The sequence below is a fragment of the Rousettus aegyptiacus genome, unplaced genomic scaffold, assembly GCF_014176215.1.
Source record: "Rousettus aegyptiacus isolate mRouAeg1 unplaced genomic scaffold, mRouAeg1.p scaffold_m13_p_2, whole genome shotgun sequence".
NCBI lineage: Eukaryota > Metazoa > Chordata > Mammalia > Chiroptera > Pteropodidae > Rousettus > Rousettus aegyptiacus.
In genome coordinates, this window is record NW_023416295.1 from 91,875,758 (window position 1) to 91,893,789 (window position 18,032).

General features: G+C 45.8%; 2 protein-coding genes across 14 annotated transcripts in view; one reads left to right on the plus strand and one right to left on the minus strand.

Annotated features, from left to right (window-relative positions):
- Nucleotides 1–10,632, plus strand: part of FAM168B (family with sequence similarity 168 member B) — a 59,800-nt gene extending 49,168 nt beyond the window's left edge. For all 7 annotated transcript variants that reach the window (XM_016125282.2, XM_016125292.2, XM_016125264.2 and 4 more), the window contains 4 exons: nucleotides 3,463–3,605; nucleotides 3,738–3,915; nucleotides 5,637–5,762; nucleotides 6,138–10,632. In XM_016125282.2, the coding sequence (XP_015980768.1) occupies nucleotides 3,463–3,605; nucleotides 3,738–3,915; nucleotides 5,637–5,749 (434 nt within the window). In that variant the 3' untranslated portion in view covers nucleotides 5,750–5,762; nucleotides 6,138–10,632. The remainder of the gene's footprint in view (nucleotides 1–3,462; nucleotides 3,606–3,737; nucleotides 3,916–5,636; nucleotides 5,763–6,137) is intronic.
- The window catches only part of ARHGEF4 (Rho guanine nucleotide exchange factor 4), a 240,455-nt gene continuing 232,968 nt past the window's right edge, over nucleotides 10,546–18,032 (minus strand). For 5 of the 7 annotated variants that reach the window (XM_016125237.2, XM_036235976.1, XM_036235977.1 and 2 more), the window contains 6 exons: nucleotides 16,916–17,148; nucleotides 16,432–16,561; nucleotides 14,899–15,030; nucleotides 13,878–14,121; nucleotides 13,046–13,123; nucleotides 10,546–12,512 (listed from right to left, as the gene is read on the minus strand). In XM_016125237.2, coding sequence (XP_015980723.2) covers nucleotides 12,361–12,512; nucleotides 13,046–13,123; nucleotides 13,878–14,121; nucleotides 14,899–15,030; nucleotides 16,432–16,561; nucleotides 16,916–17,148 — 969 coding nt within the window. In that variant the 3' untranslated portion in view covers nucleotides 10,546–12,360. The remainder of the gene's footprint in view (nucleotides 12,513–13,045; nucleotides 13,124–13,877; nucleotides 14,122–14,898; nucleotides 15,031–16,431; nucleotides 16,562–16,915; nucleotides 17,149–18,032) is intronic. The other 2 variants (XM_016125255.2, XM_036235975.1) reach the window with 2 other exon arrangements.

Consider the following 18,032-nt stretch of genomic DNA (forward strand, 5'->3'; position numbering starts at 1 on the left):
CAGAGTTTCATCTTGTTTATGGCATAGTAATATTACATTGTTTGTATATGTATGTGCACGCGCATGTGTGTACACACACATATATACCATTTATTCATTCATCTGTTGATGGACACTTAAATTGTTTCCATATGTTGGCCATTGTAAGTAATGTTGCTGGGAACATAGGGGTGCATATATGTTTTCGAATTAGTGGTTTTGTAATCTTTAGATAAATACCCAGAAGTGGAATAGTTGAATCAAATGGTAGTTCTATTTTTAATTTTGGGAGGAACCTCCATACTGTTTTCCATAGTCGCTATACCAATTAACAGTCTCACCAACAGTGTATGAAGGTTCCCTTTTCTCCATATCCTCTCCAACATTAGTTATTTTCTTGATAATAACCATTTTAACAGGTGTGAGGTGATATCTCATTATGGTTTTGATATGCACTTCTCTAATAATTGGTGATGTTGAACACCTTTTCATGTACCTGTTGGCCATCTGTATGTCTTCTTTGGGGGAAAAAAAACATCCGCCCTTTTTTTATTCAGGGTTTCTTGTTTGTTGTTGTTGTTGAGTTGTATGAGTTCTTTATATATCTTGGTTATTAACTCCAGATTGGAAGTATGACTTACAAGTATTTTTTTCCATTCGGTAAGTTGCCTTTTTGTGTGGTTGGCAGGGTCTTTGGCTGTGCATAATGTTTTTAGTTTGACATAGTCCTATTTGTTTTTGTTTTCCTTGCTGTTGGAGTCAAATCCACAAAAACATCACTGAGGCTAATGCGAAGGAGCCTAGTGCCTACATTTTCTTTTATGTAATTAGTGGTTTCAGATCTCACGTTCAAGTCTTCAGTCCATTTTTGAATTAATTTTTGTGTATGGTGTAAGGCAGTTAATCTAGTTTCATTCTTTTTCAAGTGACTTAAGTTTTTTCAAGAGACTGTCCTTTTTCCACTGTATGTTCTTACCTCCTTTGTCATAAATCAGTTGTTCTTGTATGTGTCGGTTTATTTCTGGCCTCTCATTTCTGTTCGGTTGGTCTGTTCTTTGTGTCTTTTTTTTTTTTTAATGTCCACACCATGTTCTTTTGATTACTATAGCTTTGTAGTATAGTTTGAAATCAGGGAATGTGATACCTCCAGCTTTGTTCTTTTCTCTCAGGATTGCTTTGCTTTGGATAATCAAGGTCTTTTGTGGTTCTTCACATATTTGAAGATTTTTTGTTCTACTTCTGTGAAAAATGCCTTTGGGATTTTAATAGCGATTGCATTGAATCAGTAGATTGCTTCATGTAATATAGACATTTTAACAGTGTTATATCTTCCAGTCCATCAACATAGCCTATCTTTCCATTTCCTTGTGTCATCTTCAGTTTCTTTCAATGTCTTTATTGTGAAGGTGATCTTTCACCTCTTAGATGAAATTTATTCCTAGATATTTTATTCTTTTTGTTACGATTTTAAAGATATTGTTTTCTAAATTTCTCTTTCTCATAGTTTGTAGTTAGTGTATAGAAAAGGTCTGGTGGTGGTAAACTCCCTCAGCTTTTGATTTTTGGGGAAAGCCTTTATTTCTCCTTTATATCTGAAGGATAACTTTGCTGGATAGTTTTTCTCTTTCAGTATTTTGAATATGTCATTTCAGTCTGCTGGCCTGTGGGGTTTGTTTAGAGAAATCATCTCATAGCCTGATGGGTGTACCTTTATAGGTTACCAGATTTTATTCCCTGGCTGCCTTTAAAATTCCTTCTTTATCATTGACTTTTGACAGTCTTAATGTGTCTTTTAATGTGAAGAAGGTATTTTTGCTTTGAGGTAATTAGGTGTTCTCTTAGTTTTGTGGACTTGTATATTTGGAAAGTTCTCATCTATTATTTCTTTAAATAAGCCGTCTGCTCCCTTCTCCTTCTAGAATACCCATTATCTTTATGTTGCCATTTCTAATGGAGGTGGAGTTGGATAGTTCTTGTAGAGTTTACTTAAAAAAAAAAAAAATTTAGTTCTCTGCTCCTCTGCCTGAATTATTTCTAGATTTCTATCTTTCAGCTGTCTCTCTTCCATGTGATCTACTCTATTTTCCAATGCATTCTTATATATCCGGCATCTCATTTATTGAGTTTCCCCCTCCAGAATTTCTGTTTGATTCTTTGTTAAAGTACTTCTCTTTACTGAGCTTGTTGAACTCCTTTTCTGAATTTTCTTGGAGCTCTGTTGAGGTTCTTCATGATGGACATTTTGAATTCTCTATCAGTTAGATCACAATCTCCTGTTATTTAAGTGTAGTTTTTGGAGAATTATTTTCTTTTTGTGCTACTGTGTTACCGTGGTTTTTCATAGTGTTTAATGGGTTGTGTCTCTGTGGGTGGGTGCCTTTGAAATAGCAAATCCTTTTCTTATATTGGTATAATTTTGTTGTTTACTTTGATTCTAAGAGTTCAACAGATTGGTAATTACAGGCCTTTCTTTTGTTTTCCAGTAGGTGGTGCTATAGCACATGTTTTTGGTTTCTTTTAGTGAGTTGCCTCTGGCTATATTTGAGAACCAGCACTCTTCACCCTCCAGAGGAGCCCCTTGGTGCGTTTGTTGTTGCTCTTTGTGATTTTGGTACTGCTGGTGCCTACTGTTGCTGGTGTCCCTGGGGTCACCCCCCCAGCGTCACCAAGATGATTGGTACATCCGCTACATAGAGAGTTGCCCAGGTTGTGGGCACTACTGCCAAGATGGGATGGGAGGATGGAGAGTGGAGGGAGTCAGGGTTGTGGACACTACCACAGTTGAGAGGCTGAAGTCATGTACACTGCCTTAGAGGAGTGGCAAGAGGCATGGTGCTGCTGGTACTGGAGCTAGAGAGACCAGGGTCATGGGCTGTACCTCTACTGTTTCCCCAGTTCCACTTCCTCTGTGTGTCCCAATCCACCCATTTTCAGCTGTACGGATGTGTGGTTCTCTCAGGTATCCTGGTGTGTTGAGCGAGGAGCTTTATTGAGTCATGGATGTTTTATTTGTTGTAGATTGAAGGGGAGAGACAAAGGGAGAGTCTCATGCTGCCATGATGCTGACATCACTGCCATGGTTATTTCTTTAAAACCAGCTTCTAGAAGTAGAATTGTGGGATTAAGAGACATACATACTTTTAATGCCAAAGTGTGCCCCAGGAATTTCGTACCAATTTATATCCCAACAGGATAGGTATTTTTTCTGTTTCTCTGTGAGTGTACTCTTAGTAGAACTTTTTCCTTTGCTTTCTTTTTTTTCTCCTTCTTAAAGGACTCTCACCCTACACTCACGTCCTTGCACATAAAGTCTGAGAAATTAAGTCAGATCTTAGTAGAGGATGGGTGGGGCCACAGTGATAGCACGTCTTGACAATGGTCAAGGCTGGAAAACTGATTCACCCCTCATTGCACACTTGGTTGCTCCCCTGCACTTGGGCAAATGTGGATTTGCGTTAAAACCATTGGACTTCTTTGTTTCAGGTTACACTCCTGGCACACCTTACAAAGTATCCTGTTCCCCTACCAGCGGGGCGGTGCCACCATACTCCTCCTCTCCCAACCCCTACCAGACTGCTGTATATCCCGTGCGAAGTGCCTACCCCCAGCAGAGCCCATATGCACAGGTAGGCCTGGGTCGCACTGTAAAGCTCTTTATGGTGCTCTTGGGCACTGTGTATGTGGAAGGGTTGATTCCGTTTGGGCTCTGACCCCCTGGGTATGGTATCTTGCTGCATTGTCTCTCTTCTTCCCCACAGCAAGGCACATACTACACACAGCCCCTGTATGCAGCACCCCCTCACGTCATCCACCACACCACGGTGGTGCAGCCCAACGGCATGCCAGCGACGGTATACCCTGCTCCCATCCCTCCACCAAGAGGCAGTGGGGTCACCATGGGTATGGTGGCTGGGACCACTATGGCCATGTCAGCAGGTGAGTTGACCCTGGGGTGCCTGTTCTGTGGTAGCATGAGAGCTAATACTTCAATTCTTGGCTGTGGTTTTTCATGTCTAGAGTTGTGTGGAAGAACATAGGATTCTTTGGGGAAGGGACAGTATATTCTTTTTTTCTATAACATCTCTCCTTTTCCTCTGCTCTTTTCAGTTGAGTTTAGAGTAACAAACCATGAACCAGGTACCCTCCCCATAGAACATAACTGGACAGCGCTCTCTGAATTTGATGAGATCACTTTGTTGGTGAGCTTAGCTATTTGGCAGTAGGAAGGAGGAGTGACCATATCGCCACAGTGAGCACGTAAAGCTTGAGCAGAAGGGGTTCTTTGTGTTCCGGGGGGCTGGCCCTCTTTGTACTTGCCCGTAGTATGGGCTCGCTTTGCAGGCCAACTTGTCTGAATGGAGATGTTTACATGAATCTAGGAAAGCTAACCTGTGTTAATAGAGGTCCCAGCTGCTTATAGAAATTCTTTTTCATTCATCAACTTTATTTCCCAAGTGTTCTCCTAGGTCAGGAAAACAAACCACGGAGAAATGAGAGCCCTGGCTAGGATGAGCACATCTCCACAAAACCTTTATGTCTCTGAGGGCTCGCTGTCGTACCCAGGGATTAGGTTCCCTCCTAGGGGCATGTGAGTTGCTTGTGGCAGGGGGTCCTTAGTTGCTAATGGCTAGGACTTTTTAAAAATATATATCCTTTTCTCTTTGTTTTTCTAGACTTCAGTGTAAGGAAATTGTGCTAGAGAGAAAGGTGTTTTAGAGTACTCTGCATGTTTCTGCTCAGTCTCTATTTTCTTTGCGTTTCCTATACTTCTCTTTGAAGGCAAAAGAGATTGTGGCACAAGTAGAAACTATACGGGCATGCGGAGGGAGGGAAGACAAGCCCTGGGGTGGATGTGGGCAGGGAGACAGGAGAGTGAAGAGATGCAGGATATGGGGCATCTCTTAGGTTTGAGTTAGTACTTGCTTATAATTGGACTCAGATAGTTACCGACTTTAATTATAGGGGAAAATACGTTTTATCTTAATGTACTCAGAAGCTCATGTAGTTTGAAATCTCCCTCCATCTCTCTCTCTCCCATTCATTATCGTATTAACCATTTTTAAGTGGAAGTTCAGTAGTGTTGAGTATATTCACACTGTGGTGAAACAGATCTTCAGAATTTTTTCTTCTTGAAAAACTGAAGCACTGTACCCATTAAACAACAACTCCCCTTTTCCCCTCCCCTTCCAGCCCTGGCCACCACCATTCTACTTTGTGTGTCTATCAGTTTGACTACTCTAGGTGCCTCATATAATTGGAAACATAGTATTTCTCTTTTTGTGACTGGCTTTTTTTCACCTAGCATAATGTCCTCAATGTTTATACATGTAGCATATTGTAAATTTCCTGCTTTCCCAAAGCTGAGTTAATAATTTTTAAAAATTTTGTTTATCATCTAATCTGCAAACATAATTGAGTATGCCTATATGAAGGGGAGGCACAAGGCTTCTACAAATATATTATCAGTGTGAGCTTGTGGTATTTATACACTTTGAGCTGTTATCGGTCAGAGTTCTGACAACATTTGAGGCCAAGGCTCATCTCTTTCTGTGTACCTCCCTGCTTGTCAGGCAGCATGGAGCTGTGCAGCAGTGTAAGCCCAGCCTTATGTGTGGGCAGTGCTACCTGCCACTGAGACATGCTGCTCTTTCTTCCAGGTACCCTGCTGACCGCCCACTCCCCAACTCCTGTCACCCCCCACCCAGTCACTGTGCCCACATATCGGGCTCCCGGAACACCCACCTACAGCTACGTGCCCCCTCAGTGGTGATCACCCTGCAAATGTAAGTGACTGGTGAAGCCTGGGTCAACTCTTGAGAATGGCAAATCTATCACAATTAAAGCACTAATGAGAAAAATGCTACCTGACTATCCATCCAAAGGCAGTGCAGTGTTCAAATTTTTGTGTGTATTGTTTGTACACTTGCTGTGTATGCTATACGGTTGATTTCATGTAGCTGCCTCCTGCAGGAAATAACATTCTGGTTGTAACTGGAAGTCTCTGTGAGGTCCACAGGATTCAGGAACAGTGACTTTTCTTTCTGCTGCCCTTTCTGGTTCTTGTGGATTTCATCCTCGACAAGTCATAATGCCTCCTTTTCAGAGCAGCTGTGCCAAAAGAGCACTGTCTGACTGTCTGTCTTTTTCCCCCCACCCAGGTTTGAGGATGGAGCTGTGCAGTCACATCATGGATATTCCACAGCTGGTGCTGCAGGCCTCGTGCCTCCAACCAGGACTTTTCTTCTTAATGCTCTCAACACTTAGCTAAACACTACTGCAGCCCAGCCCAGCACATCTCAGCACCATTAGTCTCCAGCAGACTCTGGGTTGGTCTTAAAGCAAATCCTCTTTTGGGGCTGCCTGGCAATTTTTTAGCTACCTGTAATGATAAAAAGAGAGTATTAATGTATTCTGAAATCATATCTAGTTGAATGCATGTTTATAAAAACACAAAAACAAAGCTTGCTCAAACTACCTGCACTAACTGATGCAAAAACCATCATATGCAAAATCCAAAGGAATGGAAAAGTATTTTACAACTTGTATCACTAATGCAGTGTTGTAATGTATGCAGTCTTAAAGTCGTAAGTGTTAAAGTGAATTTCTTCATCGAGCATCTAGAATCTCTTAGGCGATTCTTCAACCTTTTGGGGTTGATGTGGGTTGCCAGTTGGAAACACGAAATTCAAGTTTTTAACCATCGGTTTCTGTTGCACTGACTGCACCGGGAGGGAGTGGCAGGGGCAGGGAGAGTGTGGGGAGGGCAGCAGCTGCTTTGGGTGATGCCAGGTTAAAGGGCATCGCTGTCTGTCCATTTAGGCTTGTGGAGTCAGTGTGATGTGGACATTCTTAAAGATTATTGTGAAAGATTCAGGTTCTGTGGCTAGTACATTTAGGGGCAAGAGGCAGATTGTCTATTAAGTAAAGCAGTTTTTTTCTGAATTGCTATCTAAATTTTCATTACAAATCTCTTACGGGTAGAGATGCTGTGTTCTATGTCTTTATTGGAAAAACTTATGTAGAACTGAATTTTTCTGGGATGGAAGATATGCGAAGGAGAAACAGCTTCACTTGGAGGAGGTCTTGGCCTTTCCTTGATTTAGCTTAGAAAATCATTCCTTTTCTTTTCTAAGAAATGTTTGAGTCAGCTAAAAACATATACAAGCATTGCTGTTTTTACCCCTACAAAGAAGGGCAAATATTTCAGCTCTGTTCTGAAGAAAGTTGTATAATTAAGAACTACTAAAAGGGAACAAAACCTGATTTGAAATTGATTGCTTTTTGTAGTGAGTTAGGGCCACAGCTGTATTTGGGCCTGTCTACCTGATGGGGACTTAAGCGTCTGAGACTCTCTGGAGACAGGTGTGGAGGCGATGCGAGGGAAAGACTGATGCCTGTTGCCTGGGAACTTCTTTTGCCATCTCTTCTTGCAGATGAGGGTGCTCAGCACAAAGCAGGTTCTGGACAGGAAAGTGCCAGGCAGCACCAGAATGCATTTGCCTGCCAAGATTTATTATGGAAAAGATTTTGTGTTTAAAATATGAATATTGTACATAAGAAATTGAGGATTTTTTTTTCTTTCTTTTTTTTTTTTTTTTTTTTTGCCTAAATGTGCCCAACTCGTGTTGATGGGAGTGAGTTGTTCTCAGAGTTGTTTTCAGAGGGGGAAAGGAAGGAGGGTTCGTCCCCTCTCAGCAGTCTGTCAGGCAGGGTGGGGATGTGTTTTCTCCTTTTCCACCCCATCATTTCAAGTTCTGTGGACTTTGGTTGGGGATGGGACCCTACTCTTATGTCTCTGGCAGCTAGGTCAGGACTATAACTCTGGTTTGACATTCAGCTTTGGTTGGTGAGTGGGACCCCTGACCCCTGAGCCTTTGGTAACCTTATTTTTTATAGTAAGTACTCTTTATACTTTTTTCCCCACATTTTATTTTATAAGAAGTTTAGGAATATTTTTGCATGGATCACTGTAAAGTTTACCTGTTCCTAACGTCTATTAACATAGTTTTTACTGATAAGTACTTTAAATTGCTTCATGAGCACTTAACGTGTGTGTGTGTGCACACGGGCACAGCGGCCATCTACCCAAGGCACACAGTTTGTCCATTTCTTAAATTCTGTGTTGGTAATTCCATCTGTATAGTGGATAGTTTGTAATTTTGATAGGTTCTAAGGGTCCCAGGGGCTGAACTGACCAAGTAACAGAGAAGTCAGTTTTCCCAGTTTAGTGTAGTAGATAGGAGAAAACATTATTTTAGTGTATGCTTTTAAAAAAGCCCCAAACAACAAAATGGGAAAACACATACACTCACAAGACTACCTGTAAAGGGTGGAGTCGTTTGAATTCAGGAAGAAGCTATAAGAACACATAGACTGTTTCTTTAGGTTTGCTTAAGACTTGGCACACACAGGTGAGTTTTCATGAGCACTGAATGTGAAACGGTGTTTTCAAGAGAGAAGAGCGAGTTGCATTTCTGTCCATTTACATTAGCTTCATAAATACTTTTTTCCTATAATTTTTTTAAAATCTTTTTTTTCCTTTCGTCAGGTTGAGCTGGGAGACTTTATCAATGCTTTCATGTTATGGAACACTTTCAACTTTGATAACATCAGGACATCAGCTATCAAATATGGTGAAAGGTAGATCTTGTCTAGCCTTTAAGAATCTGGAGATATGAATCGTAAGACTATCATAGGTTGTAATTTTAGGAGCATTTTAAATTCCTTCCAGTAAATTAAGGAATAGAAGTCCTGTGATAAAGTTGCATAATTTAATATCCCAAATGCAGTAGTGGAACATATAAATTTTGTTTTTTTGTGTGTGTGTATGACATGCCTATTTGAGAGTCTTTCAGCTGAATTATAGCTCTTTTAGAAGTTGAAGCAGGCAAGCAAAGGACCTAATTCCTTTAAACATGCATGTCATCATGGATATTTAAAATTCTTTTTTATTTTACAGCCTCTCCCCTAAAGTTTAGGAGGTCCATTCCTTTGCTTATGGAAATCTTACTTGGATCTGGGTCGGATGAGTGAATGTTTGGCAATGAGTGAGCAATGATCCCATCAGCTTACTGCCTAGGGAGGCCAACTTCACGGCCAGGGTCATTTGTTGTAACAGGCATGGGGGCGCTTCCAGAACCTTTTCTGTCTCTTGTGTTAAATCTTTTGAGAACATTCTTGTTGGTTTTGTTATTAGGCCTACCCGCTGCTACTCTGTGAATGTTTCTAAATGCAATGCAAAAAGAAGATTGGGGGAGGTCCTGGGGCTTGGGCTGGGCTCCTGGTTATTAAGCATCCTGCTCTTCTCAGCTGGACAGACAGCACCTGACTCTCTCTGGTGGCATCATGACTTCAATAATGAGAGGAAATATATTCTTAAGGCACTTTGGATATGCAAATATATGGCATTGTTGCTCCCACATGGGTGTCTGTGAATGTGCCTGCCAGTGGGGTAAAAGGACAGCACACACCAGCACCAGCCACATCAATATCGGGGTCTACTTTAAAAAGGGAATCCAGATTTTCCCTGTCCTTTGCAAACATTTGGAAACAATATTACTCTGAGCAGATAGGCCACCCTTTCTCCATCTGGCAGCTCAAAGCTGGACACCCCAGTCATCACCAACCTGGGCATTGCCCAGACAGCACAGGACACTTGTCTGACACTCTCCAGCGGGCACAAGGGCAGATTTAAGGGTGCATGGCTTGAGGTGGGAGGCAACTTCTGGTTCTTCTCTGGTGCTTTCTGGGGGGCTCGGGTCTGTAAAGTGGAGTGTGGCTGGCTTAGGGGAAGGACAGACTGCTTAGCTCTCTTCTTGGGCTTATCTCGTGCGTGCGTGCGTGCGTGCGTGTCCCTGAGCTGTTTATTACTCAACCTGAGCTTTCTGAAAGTGCAGCATATTTGAGTAGACTGCAGAGGAGGGTCCGATCTTTTCAGGTAGAAATTTGCAAAGTTTATATCTTACATGTTTCAGAGGATTTGTTTCTTTCCCCACCCAATTCATTTGAAGAACAGAAGACCTGTGGGGTCACTTCATATAAGTTCCCAGAACTAAAGTCAACTCGGGACGGGGATAGGAGAGGCGGGGATCCATGTCCAGGGAACTCGAATGAGCTGCAGGAGATGGTATGCTCCAGGATTGCTGTGTTGGAGATGACAGGGAGCTCATCTTGGCCTCCTGAATCCTGTTGGAGTCTCCCGGGGTCCTTGTGCAAAGGAGTGAATAGTCTGGCTGGATCTGAGGCCGGGACTTCTGTGCACCCTGACAGCCACTCGAAGGAGAAGATCCAAGTAGCCACATGAGTTGTGACTGACTAGGAAATGGTCCCTTAAAACATTTTTTAAAATGATTTTTAAATATTGTGTTTTTTAGACCATTCTCTTGGTACATTTTAAAGCTTACGTCAGCGTTGTCTTCCAGCGTTAAAGGCATCCCTCACCTCTGCATTGAACTTAGGTGTCAGTCAATAAAGAGGAATGAAACATCCATCCTGAGCCAGGTCCATTATGTATAAATTCATACTATTTTAACTTTTTATGCAATCTGATGAGTAGATGAGCTCAGATTTAAAATTCTTAAAAGCACGTTTATTGTAACAAGAGTTGTTATGTATTAATACTACAGTTTTCAATAAAGATTGACTCGTGTTGCATATGTTGGTTTTCATTTTTCCCTTACAGGTTTTGTCTCAAGGTAGTTTGCCCAGCTGGGAGGTGGGGTAGCTTCTCTCATTAGGAAATCTAGGGATTTCTGGCAGAGGCCTTTGTGGTACTCAGCTGCCTCCCACCTCAAGCCATGCCCTCTTGATCTTGGCAGTGTGTAAAATTATATGGAGCCAGCAGGTTGTGGGGAATGTTTCCTCAGGTGGGAAGGGGAAGGAAGCCACTTTGGTCCTGGGATGATCATTGTTCATCCTTTAGTCCTGGGAAGACCATTGTTCCCGCTTTCACTAAGGAAGATGATGAGACCCAGAAAGATTATACACTGCCTGTCCCCCAAACTCAGTTTGCTAACTTCAGCTAAATAAAGACTGGGAGTAGTCAGGGAAGGAGTGGGGTTCCAGGCCCTAGGGGCAGGGAGGGTCTGAGCCAGCTGGAACCCACACCTGGACAGCTCCCAGACCCCATCCTGTCTGTCCTAGCTGCTTGGAGCCACTGAGCCTGACCACCTTAGCCTCTCTCCAAAGCCCTGAGGCATGGTGTCAATTAGGTGAGCCCCCAACCCCACCTCTGGGCACTGCTGAGCTCCTTCCTCCAGGTTAACAGAAGGCCTGAGGCAGAGACAGATACAGACATGGAAGGGTGGGCATACAGAGGAGAAAATGCAGACCAACAGAAAACAAGGGCTAGCAGCCAGGTGTTTTTTTCACAAGTTTCTTTATGAAAGTAAATGTAGTTTCTGGCTTGGAGAAGGTATAGTGCAAGAGTGACCACATGCTACTGAATTCCCATAGGCTAGAGGGGCAGCTTGTGCTGTGCATCCAAAAGCCAGGCCCTGGCTGCACTCATCGGTGCCCCTCATCTAGGTGAGATATGGGCTTCCCTCCAACTCACGTGCCCACCTGCCTCTGGGTGAATGAGTCAGTCTTGGATGTTGGGCCACAGAATTCAGTCTTTATGGCTTCTCACACTCATTTAGGATAAGGCAGTCTTCCTGTATTACTAACAATCCTTTTTCTCCATTGTTAGAAAAACAAAATCTAAACAAAAAAACGAGACCAGTTTCTGGAGTCAACACACAGCTACGTGTAGACAGTAGTGATGGAAGTATGTAGCTGACAATGTTTTTTTTCCACTATAAACACAGCACAAGAGGGTGTCCAGCAGCTAAAAGTGCCTACAGAGGGACTAGGAGGTGAAATGGGTGGGCTCTGGGGCCAGATGTGCATGGAATTCCTGGTTCCCATGCTCCAGGAATACCAGCTGCCTGGCATCGCCAGCTGGGCGCCTGAAGGAGAATTGGAGGACAGAGGGGCACACAGCCCAGCTTTCCAAATGGTGGCAGGCAGATGGCCTCCTGCCCAGAGACAGGAGGGATGCTGTTCAAAGAAGCAAGTCTGAAGTGGCCAGTCACATGTTTGCCTGACTGGTGGTTCTGAGCTGTGGCTCCTAGGAGTCCACACAGAGGTCCAGATGGTAGCGGGAGGTTCCTGTGCTATGGTATCTCCCTCCATTTGGTATCTTCAGTGTACCAATAGTGAGGAAGAACTGAGAACAGGGATGCAGAGCTGGTACATACTAGTGGCAGAGCCATTCCCTTGCTCAGGCCTGCTCACTTCCAGTTAACTGAACAGCAGAGAGGACTGGATGCCTTGGGGAGGAAAAGCTGGAGGCTCAGTGGCAGGGCAGATCCAGACAGTGCTGTTGGGTGAGGCATAGGCTTACTTGCGGAAGGGCGCCAGCCGGCTAATGCTGTGCCAGAAGGTGGACGGCTTCCGCTTGGGCTCTGCCAGCACCAACACCTGTTGCTGGGGCAGGCTGGCAGTCAGTGCTGGGTGCTTCTGGCGTGTCAGATAGTAGGGTCGGCTGAATGCTAAATAAGAAAAGACAGCAAGGGTTATATACATGCCGGTGGCACAGGGCAGACTGGAATAGGGTCTGTCCCAAGGCACCCATGGTAAGGAACTTGCTTCCTGTGGGGCTGCTCTCCTGGGGCCTGCAGAGGATGGCAAGGGGGCTGGGAAGGTATGGGGCCCTGAGATTTCCCATAGCACAGACTGTGCAAGGCACTGACCATGTCTCTGTAGAATGAAGATGTGAGCTCCTTGCCAGGCGATTGTGAAGATGTCTGCCAGAAAGCAGGCTTGCCTGGGAAAGTGAGCACTGCCACTAATGGTGCTGTTCTGGGGAGTCTGAGGGGGATCAACAGCAAGAATCTCAACTGCATAATACCACAAGTTTTGTTACTGGTGGCCCCTTATTGCTAACCTTTGGGGAAAAAAGGCAAAGGGCAGTGGGTAACTGAAAACCCACGTGCTAGCTGGCTTTGCTTTGGGGTCCAAGAGGGGTTTGATCATCACTAGGGCTGGGCTGCTGTGGGTGGAGCTGGGACTACCACCTGCTTACCTTTTGGCTTCCTAGCCGCCTGCTGCTTGCTGGCATTCAGCATGGCCTGCTTCCTCTGCACCTCGGTAATGGAGAAGCCTGGGAGGGAGGGGCACAAATGAGATCCCCACTTCCCTGTGAAGACTTGGCTGCTCTTACACCTCCCACTCATCCCCTGCCCATGGTCCTCTTGCCTCGTGCTTCTTGGCACTGGTGCAGTGCACTGTGTGCCCTGTACCTCGCACAATGCTCAGGGCCCATCACGCTGTAGGGACTCAAGCCCTGCTCAGCCAGCTGCCTTGGCCAGCCAGGTAGAGGCAGTACTCTGGTGTCCCTCTTGGGGCCCTCTCCACATCCTCTCTTGCCCTACCCCATCTCTCGTTTGATCCCTGTTATGTCCAGTGCCTAGTATCCTTTCTCTCCATTGTGGTGGAGATATTTTCCCAGGCCAAGAGGCAACTTGGTCATTGCTGACTGTGAGGATCGGGGCACATGGACAAGAGAGGAATCAGTGAGGAGATAACCTCATGCGGGTGGGACAGGCTTCTGCAGGCCAGTCTCACTTCCCATTTCACTGTTCTCCCAGGGCTTGTGCTAAAAAGATGCTCTCCCAGGTCCCTGCAACTGAGCAGAGGGCCTCACCCTTCGGGGCCCTGGTGGAAGCAAACCCCCCACTATGCCAATAGACCCATGCCCTGGGGCTGAAACCAAGCGGTGCCTTGGAGCCTCACCAAACCCTGAGGCCCTTGGGCTATGAGACAGGCTGTCTCAGTCTCTGGTTGTCCTGATCTTGCATTCAGGGGCGAGGATGTCTGGTGGGCCCTGAGTGAAGCAAAGCTGAGTGGGGTCTCACCTGTTTCCTGGTCCAGCCGTACCTGCTCCCTCTCCCTGGCAAAGGCCTTGAGCCAGCGCTGCTTCTGTTCAATCTTCCTAGCACACAGCAGGTGACTCTCTCCTGTTGTGCTACCGTATAGCCGGAAGGCATTCTTGACGCTCATGTGGAGGTCTCTGTCCTTCCCATCCTCTAGATCCACCACCTCTAGGCCATCCATGTCCACTCGGCCCTTATAGTACAGCACGTCACGGCGGAGAAGGTCCTGCCAGAGATGGTGTGAGCTGCTGGCCCAGCCTGCTTATCAGGCCCCTCCCTAGCCCAAACTGTTCTCTTGACCATGTCCAAGGCCCTGTCTCTCTCACTGGGCTGGTGAACCATATACCCATCTTCCCAGTAGATGATGAGCTCATGAAGGCAGAGTAAGCCTGGAACGGACCCCGACTGTGCCAAAAACCTATGATGAAGAGCCTCACTCATTCAGTTAAGTTACTGGCTGGCCTGGGGGTCTTTAAGCCACCTGTAGTTTCATTGAGAGTCAGCCATGGAAGAAGACAATGGGCCAGGGCCCATACTGCACAGCAGAGGGGTGCACCATGTATATGAGGGCCAGGCCCAGAGCCAGCAGTCATGTCAAGAGGGCTTCTGGATTGGGCCACTTGGGCCATGGTTTGAAAGAGTAGAAACTAGCAGCACAGAGAGCACAGCGAAGCTGCTGGAACAGAGGACTCCTGGAGTGGGGAGGGGAAGCTAAAAGTTATAGGGGGAGAAGTGGCTTAAGAAGTTAGGTGGGATAGGTCAGGAAGGGAAGGAGGGTGTTTTCAACAGCACTGGGCCCTGGGCTACCAGGCTCACTCTGCAGAGAGCCACCCTTATCCTGGCCCTAAGGGCCTAACCAGGGAAAGGCCTGCTGTACTCAGGGCTCCTAGGAAGGAACTGCCTGTGTGTGGCAATTTTTCTCTGGGCAGCTGCACCTAGACCCTTTTCACTCTCCAGTCCTGCTCTAAACAGGCTGTCCAGCAGGGAAGAACAACTCTGGTACCTTCTTACAGTAGATAAGCTGGTGGTCAAAGAGAAAAAACATCCTCTGCTGGCTCCTGGCTTGTGGCTGGGTAACACGAGTCAGCTCCCCCGAGTAGATGAGTTCCGAGCTCCTGAGAAGGAGATCTTCCCCCTGGGGGACCCCAAGAAGAGCAATGAGCTAAATGCCCCAGCCCTGGAGCTAAGAGGAAGCCCCCTCAGCTGGGCTCTACACCCTGCATCCATCATTGCTTTGTCACTGGCTCTGACTGTTTGTGGCCCCCACTCTGCCAGAGTTTGCAGCAAGCAGCAGGCCATAAAGGGAAGGGTTGCTCTTGAAGCCCAAGGAAGTGGTAGGGCAGTGAGGGCTTGGGAATAAAAAGGTGGTTTGACCCATCAGTTGGTTGTCTTTGCAAAATAGGACACCTCTATTGAGATGTCATGTACATAAAATGCACATTGATTTTGAAGATGTAGTACAAAATAAAGAATGCGAAATATTTTACAAGTGATATTTATGTTGATCACATGTTGAAATGACATTTTGGATATGAGTTAAATAACACATTAGTTTCACCTGTTTTTTTTTCTCTTAAGATGGCTACTAGAACATGTAAAATTCCCCATGTGGCTCACATGATACTTTGAATGGATGCTGCTGCCCTAGAGAATTAGACCTGGCTGGAGGTCACCTCTGAGGCCAGTCTTAAAGGGTCTTCTTTTAGTACCTTCTTTAGTACCTGAAGACCCATCATCATTCTTCAGACTTTCAAACTAAGCCCTGCCCTCTTTGGCTTCCTCCTGGAAAATGCAAACCATAGCCAAGAGTTGGCAGCCATTCAATTGGGGATAAATGAATTTGTAGCCAGGGTTGGGCCCCAGAACCAACTTCCAGGAAGACAAAAAATAAAAATCCACAGGGATTCTTATTCTGTATTTCTAGAGTGAGGGCCAGGAACCTATTTTCATAATATTTTGTGGCTGGTGGGTTGCAGTAGAGAGGACAGCACAGGCATTCCTCTGGAGAACACGAACGTCACCATTAGTTCAGGCCTCCATGCTGCCTTAGAAGGCAGGTTGGGAGATACAAGGGGAGTGTGCAAGCCAGGTAAATGGAACCAAGAGCTCTGACTGGTGGTGATCCATTTTTAGGTGGTTCTGGGGCAGACCTGAACCCTTCTGTTGGGAGTCCCAGTAGTTAACTAAAACTTGGAGCTCTGGACTATCCCCTAACAGCAGAGCAACAGCCACTCTTGCTAGGCAGGCTAGTTTCTCTTTGGGAGCAGCATCTTATTTCCCTTTTGTGGCTCTGTAACACAAGTCAGCTCCTCCCTCCCCTCTGCACTCTTCACTGAGAAGAGGCCACTAGGTCTGCTCTGAGAGACAGTACTAAGTGCTTGGAGCTCCATGCTCACGTGGATCACCAGCTCCTATTTGCTAGCTCCAGGAGCATGGCTCTCCACCCTAGCTCCCACCTAGATTTTTCAGGGGCAAGTATGCTTTTAAAGCAGGCATCCAAGCCCCAGGGTATTTTCTGGGGATGTCAGACCCTCACCTCCCAGTTCTCTATGGAGCTCTGCCACTGAGCAATCTTGTCGATGTTTTCAAGTCTCCGTTTCCGTTCATTGATAAGCTGGGCCACATTCTTCATGGCATATAAGGCAGCTTCCACATCCTTGAAATCCCTGGGACAGAACAAAGAAGAGGGCTTTGAGATGGAGAATACAGAAGGTATGGCAGCCTTCTGGAGCCCCTTGTGGAGCTGCGTTCCTCTGGGGCTGTGCCCCTTGGACTGTCAATTTCTTCACCTATCAGTGCATACCCCCATCTTTTTCATAAATGTCAGAGCAGAACATAATATCCTATTTTTGCCCTCTTCCCTCACCCCAATGATAACTCTCAAGAGAACGGATGGTTTTACTCTGTGCTATCACCCCAGTGCCTATAGCAGTGCCCAGCACACTAAGAGTACTCAACAAACTAGCTGACCTGAGGTGTAAGGAGCCTCAGGTTGCTGTCCCTCCCTCACAGCCTCCTACCTGTGTTGGGGGTGTGTATACTTGAGCAGCTCGGCCAGCTGCAGAGGGTACTTGCAGATCTTCTGCACTGGGGTCAGCAGGAAGCCATCTAGGGAGATGTCGATCATCTTTTGCAGCAGCCGGCAGGCCTCAAAGAAGTACACGTATTTGCTGAGCTTGGTGAGCCGGGAGAGCTCGACGCAAGCATTGGGGTGGTTGTTGCAATACTCTGAGTAGATCTGGAAGTTTGCTTGCTGTGGGGTATAGCTGGAGGTTAGGATGGACATCTCTCCTAGGCAACCCTGCACTTGTGCGGAGGGAGGCAGGGAACTTCTTTGTTTCATCTAGGAGCTGGGCTCAGGGGGCCCATGCTCGGTCTACCTACTATATATCTACTATATATGAGATAAGCTACCAGAAATCAGCTCAGGGACATAAAATGCCTCTGAAAACTCTGGTATGTGAATACCCCTGTCACCACCCACCTTTCTCAACAGGGCCCTCAGAAGGTATTTTGAATGTATATCATTGCGTGAAATCAATGATACTAATAAAGAAGGGCTATCAAGGCCATAAAGGAGAGAGAGCTGTATTAAGAGAGATTAAATGGATGCCAGGGGTCTATGGCTGTGCTTCCGAGTTTTCATTCTTGATCCAGCATCCTTTTTCCTTATGAAGTTCTGGCTTTATTTATTTATTTTTTTAAAGTTTTATCCACTAGGTCTGCCATTTAGTAACCTATTACATCATGGACTTAGGTCAACAGGACAGTAACAGCTGCTGGCTGGTGGTGCGTTGCAGTGATGGCACACTAGGGGATGTCCATAAAGTACCTGTTCCCATTCCTTCAGTCACAACTTTGCCTGCTGAATAACTGGACCCCAATCCGACACTCACCATCCCCTTCTGTGCATGGACAGACCAGTCTCCCTTCCCAGTTCTCCTCCTGCCACTGGAAAGTGGCAGGACCTTCCCGGCCCCCTACTGGCAGTAGCCAGAAAAGAACCTACATGGTCCCTGTTAGCCTGGGCTTGGCATCCTCTGTTCAACACCACAACTGCCACAGGAGAGGGATAAAACATGTGCCTTCCCTATCGGGTAAGGCCAGAAAGGGTTCATCCATCTAACCCAGACCGGT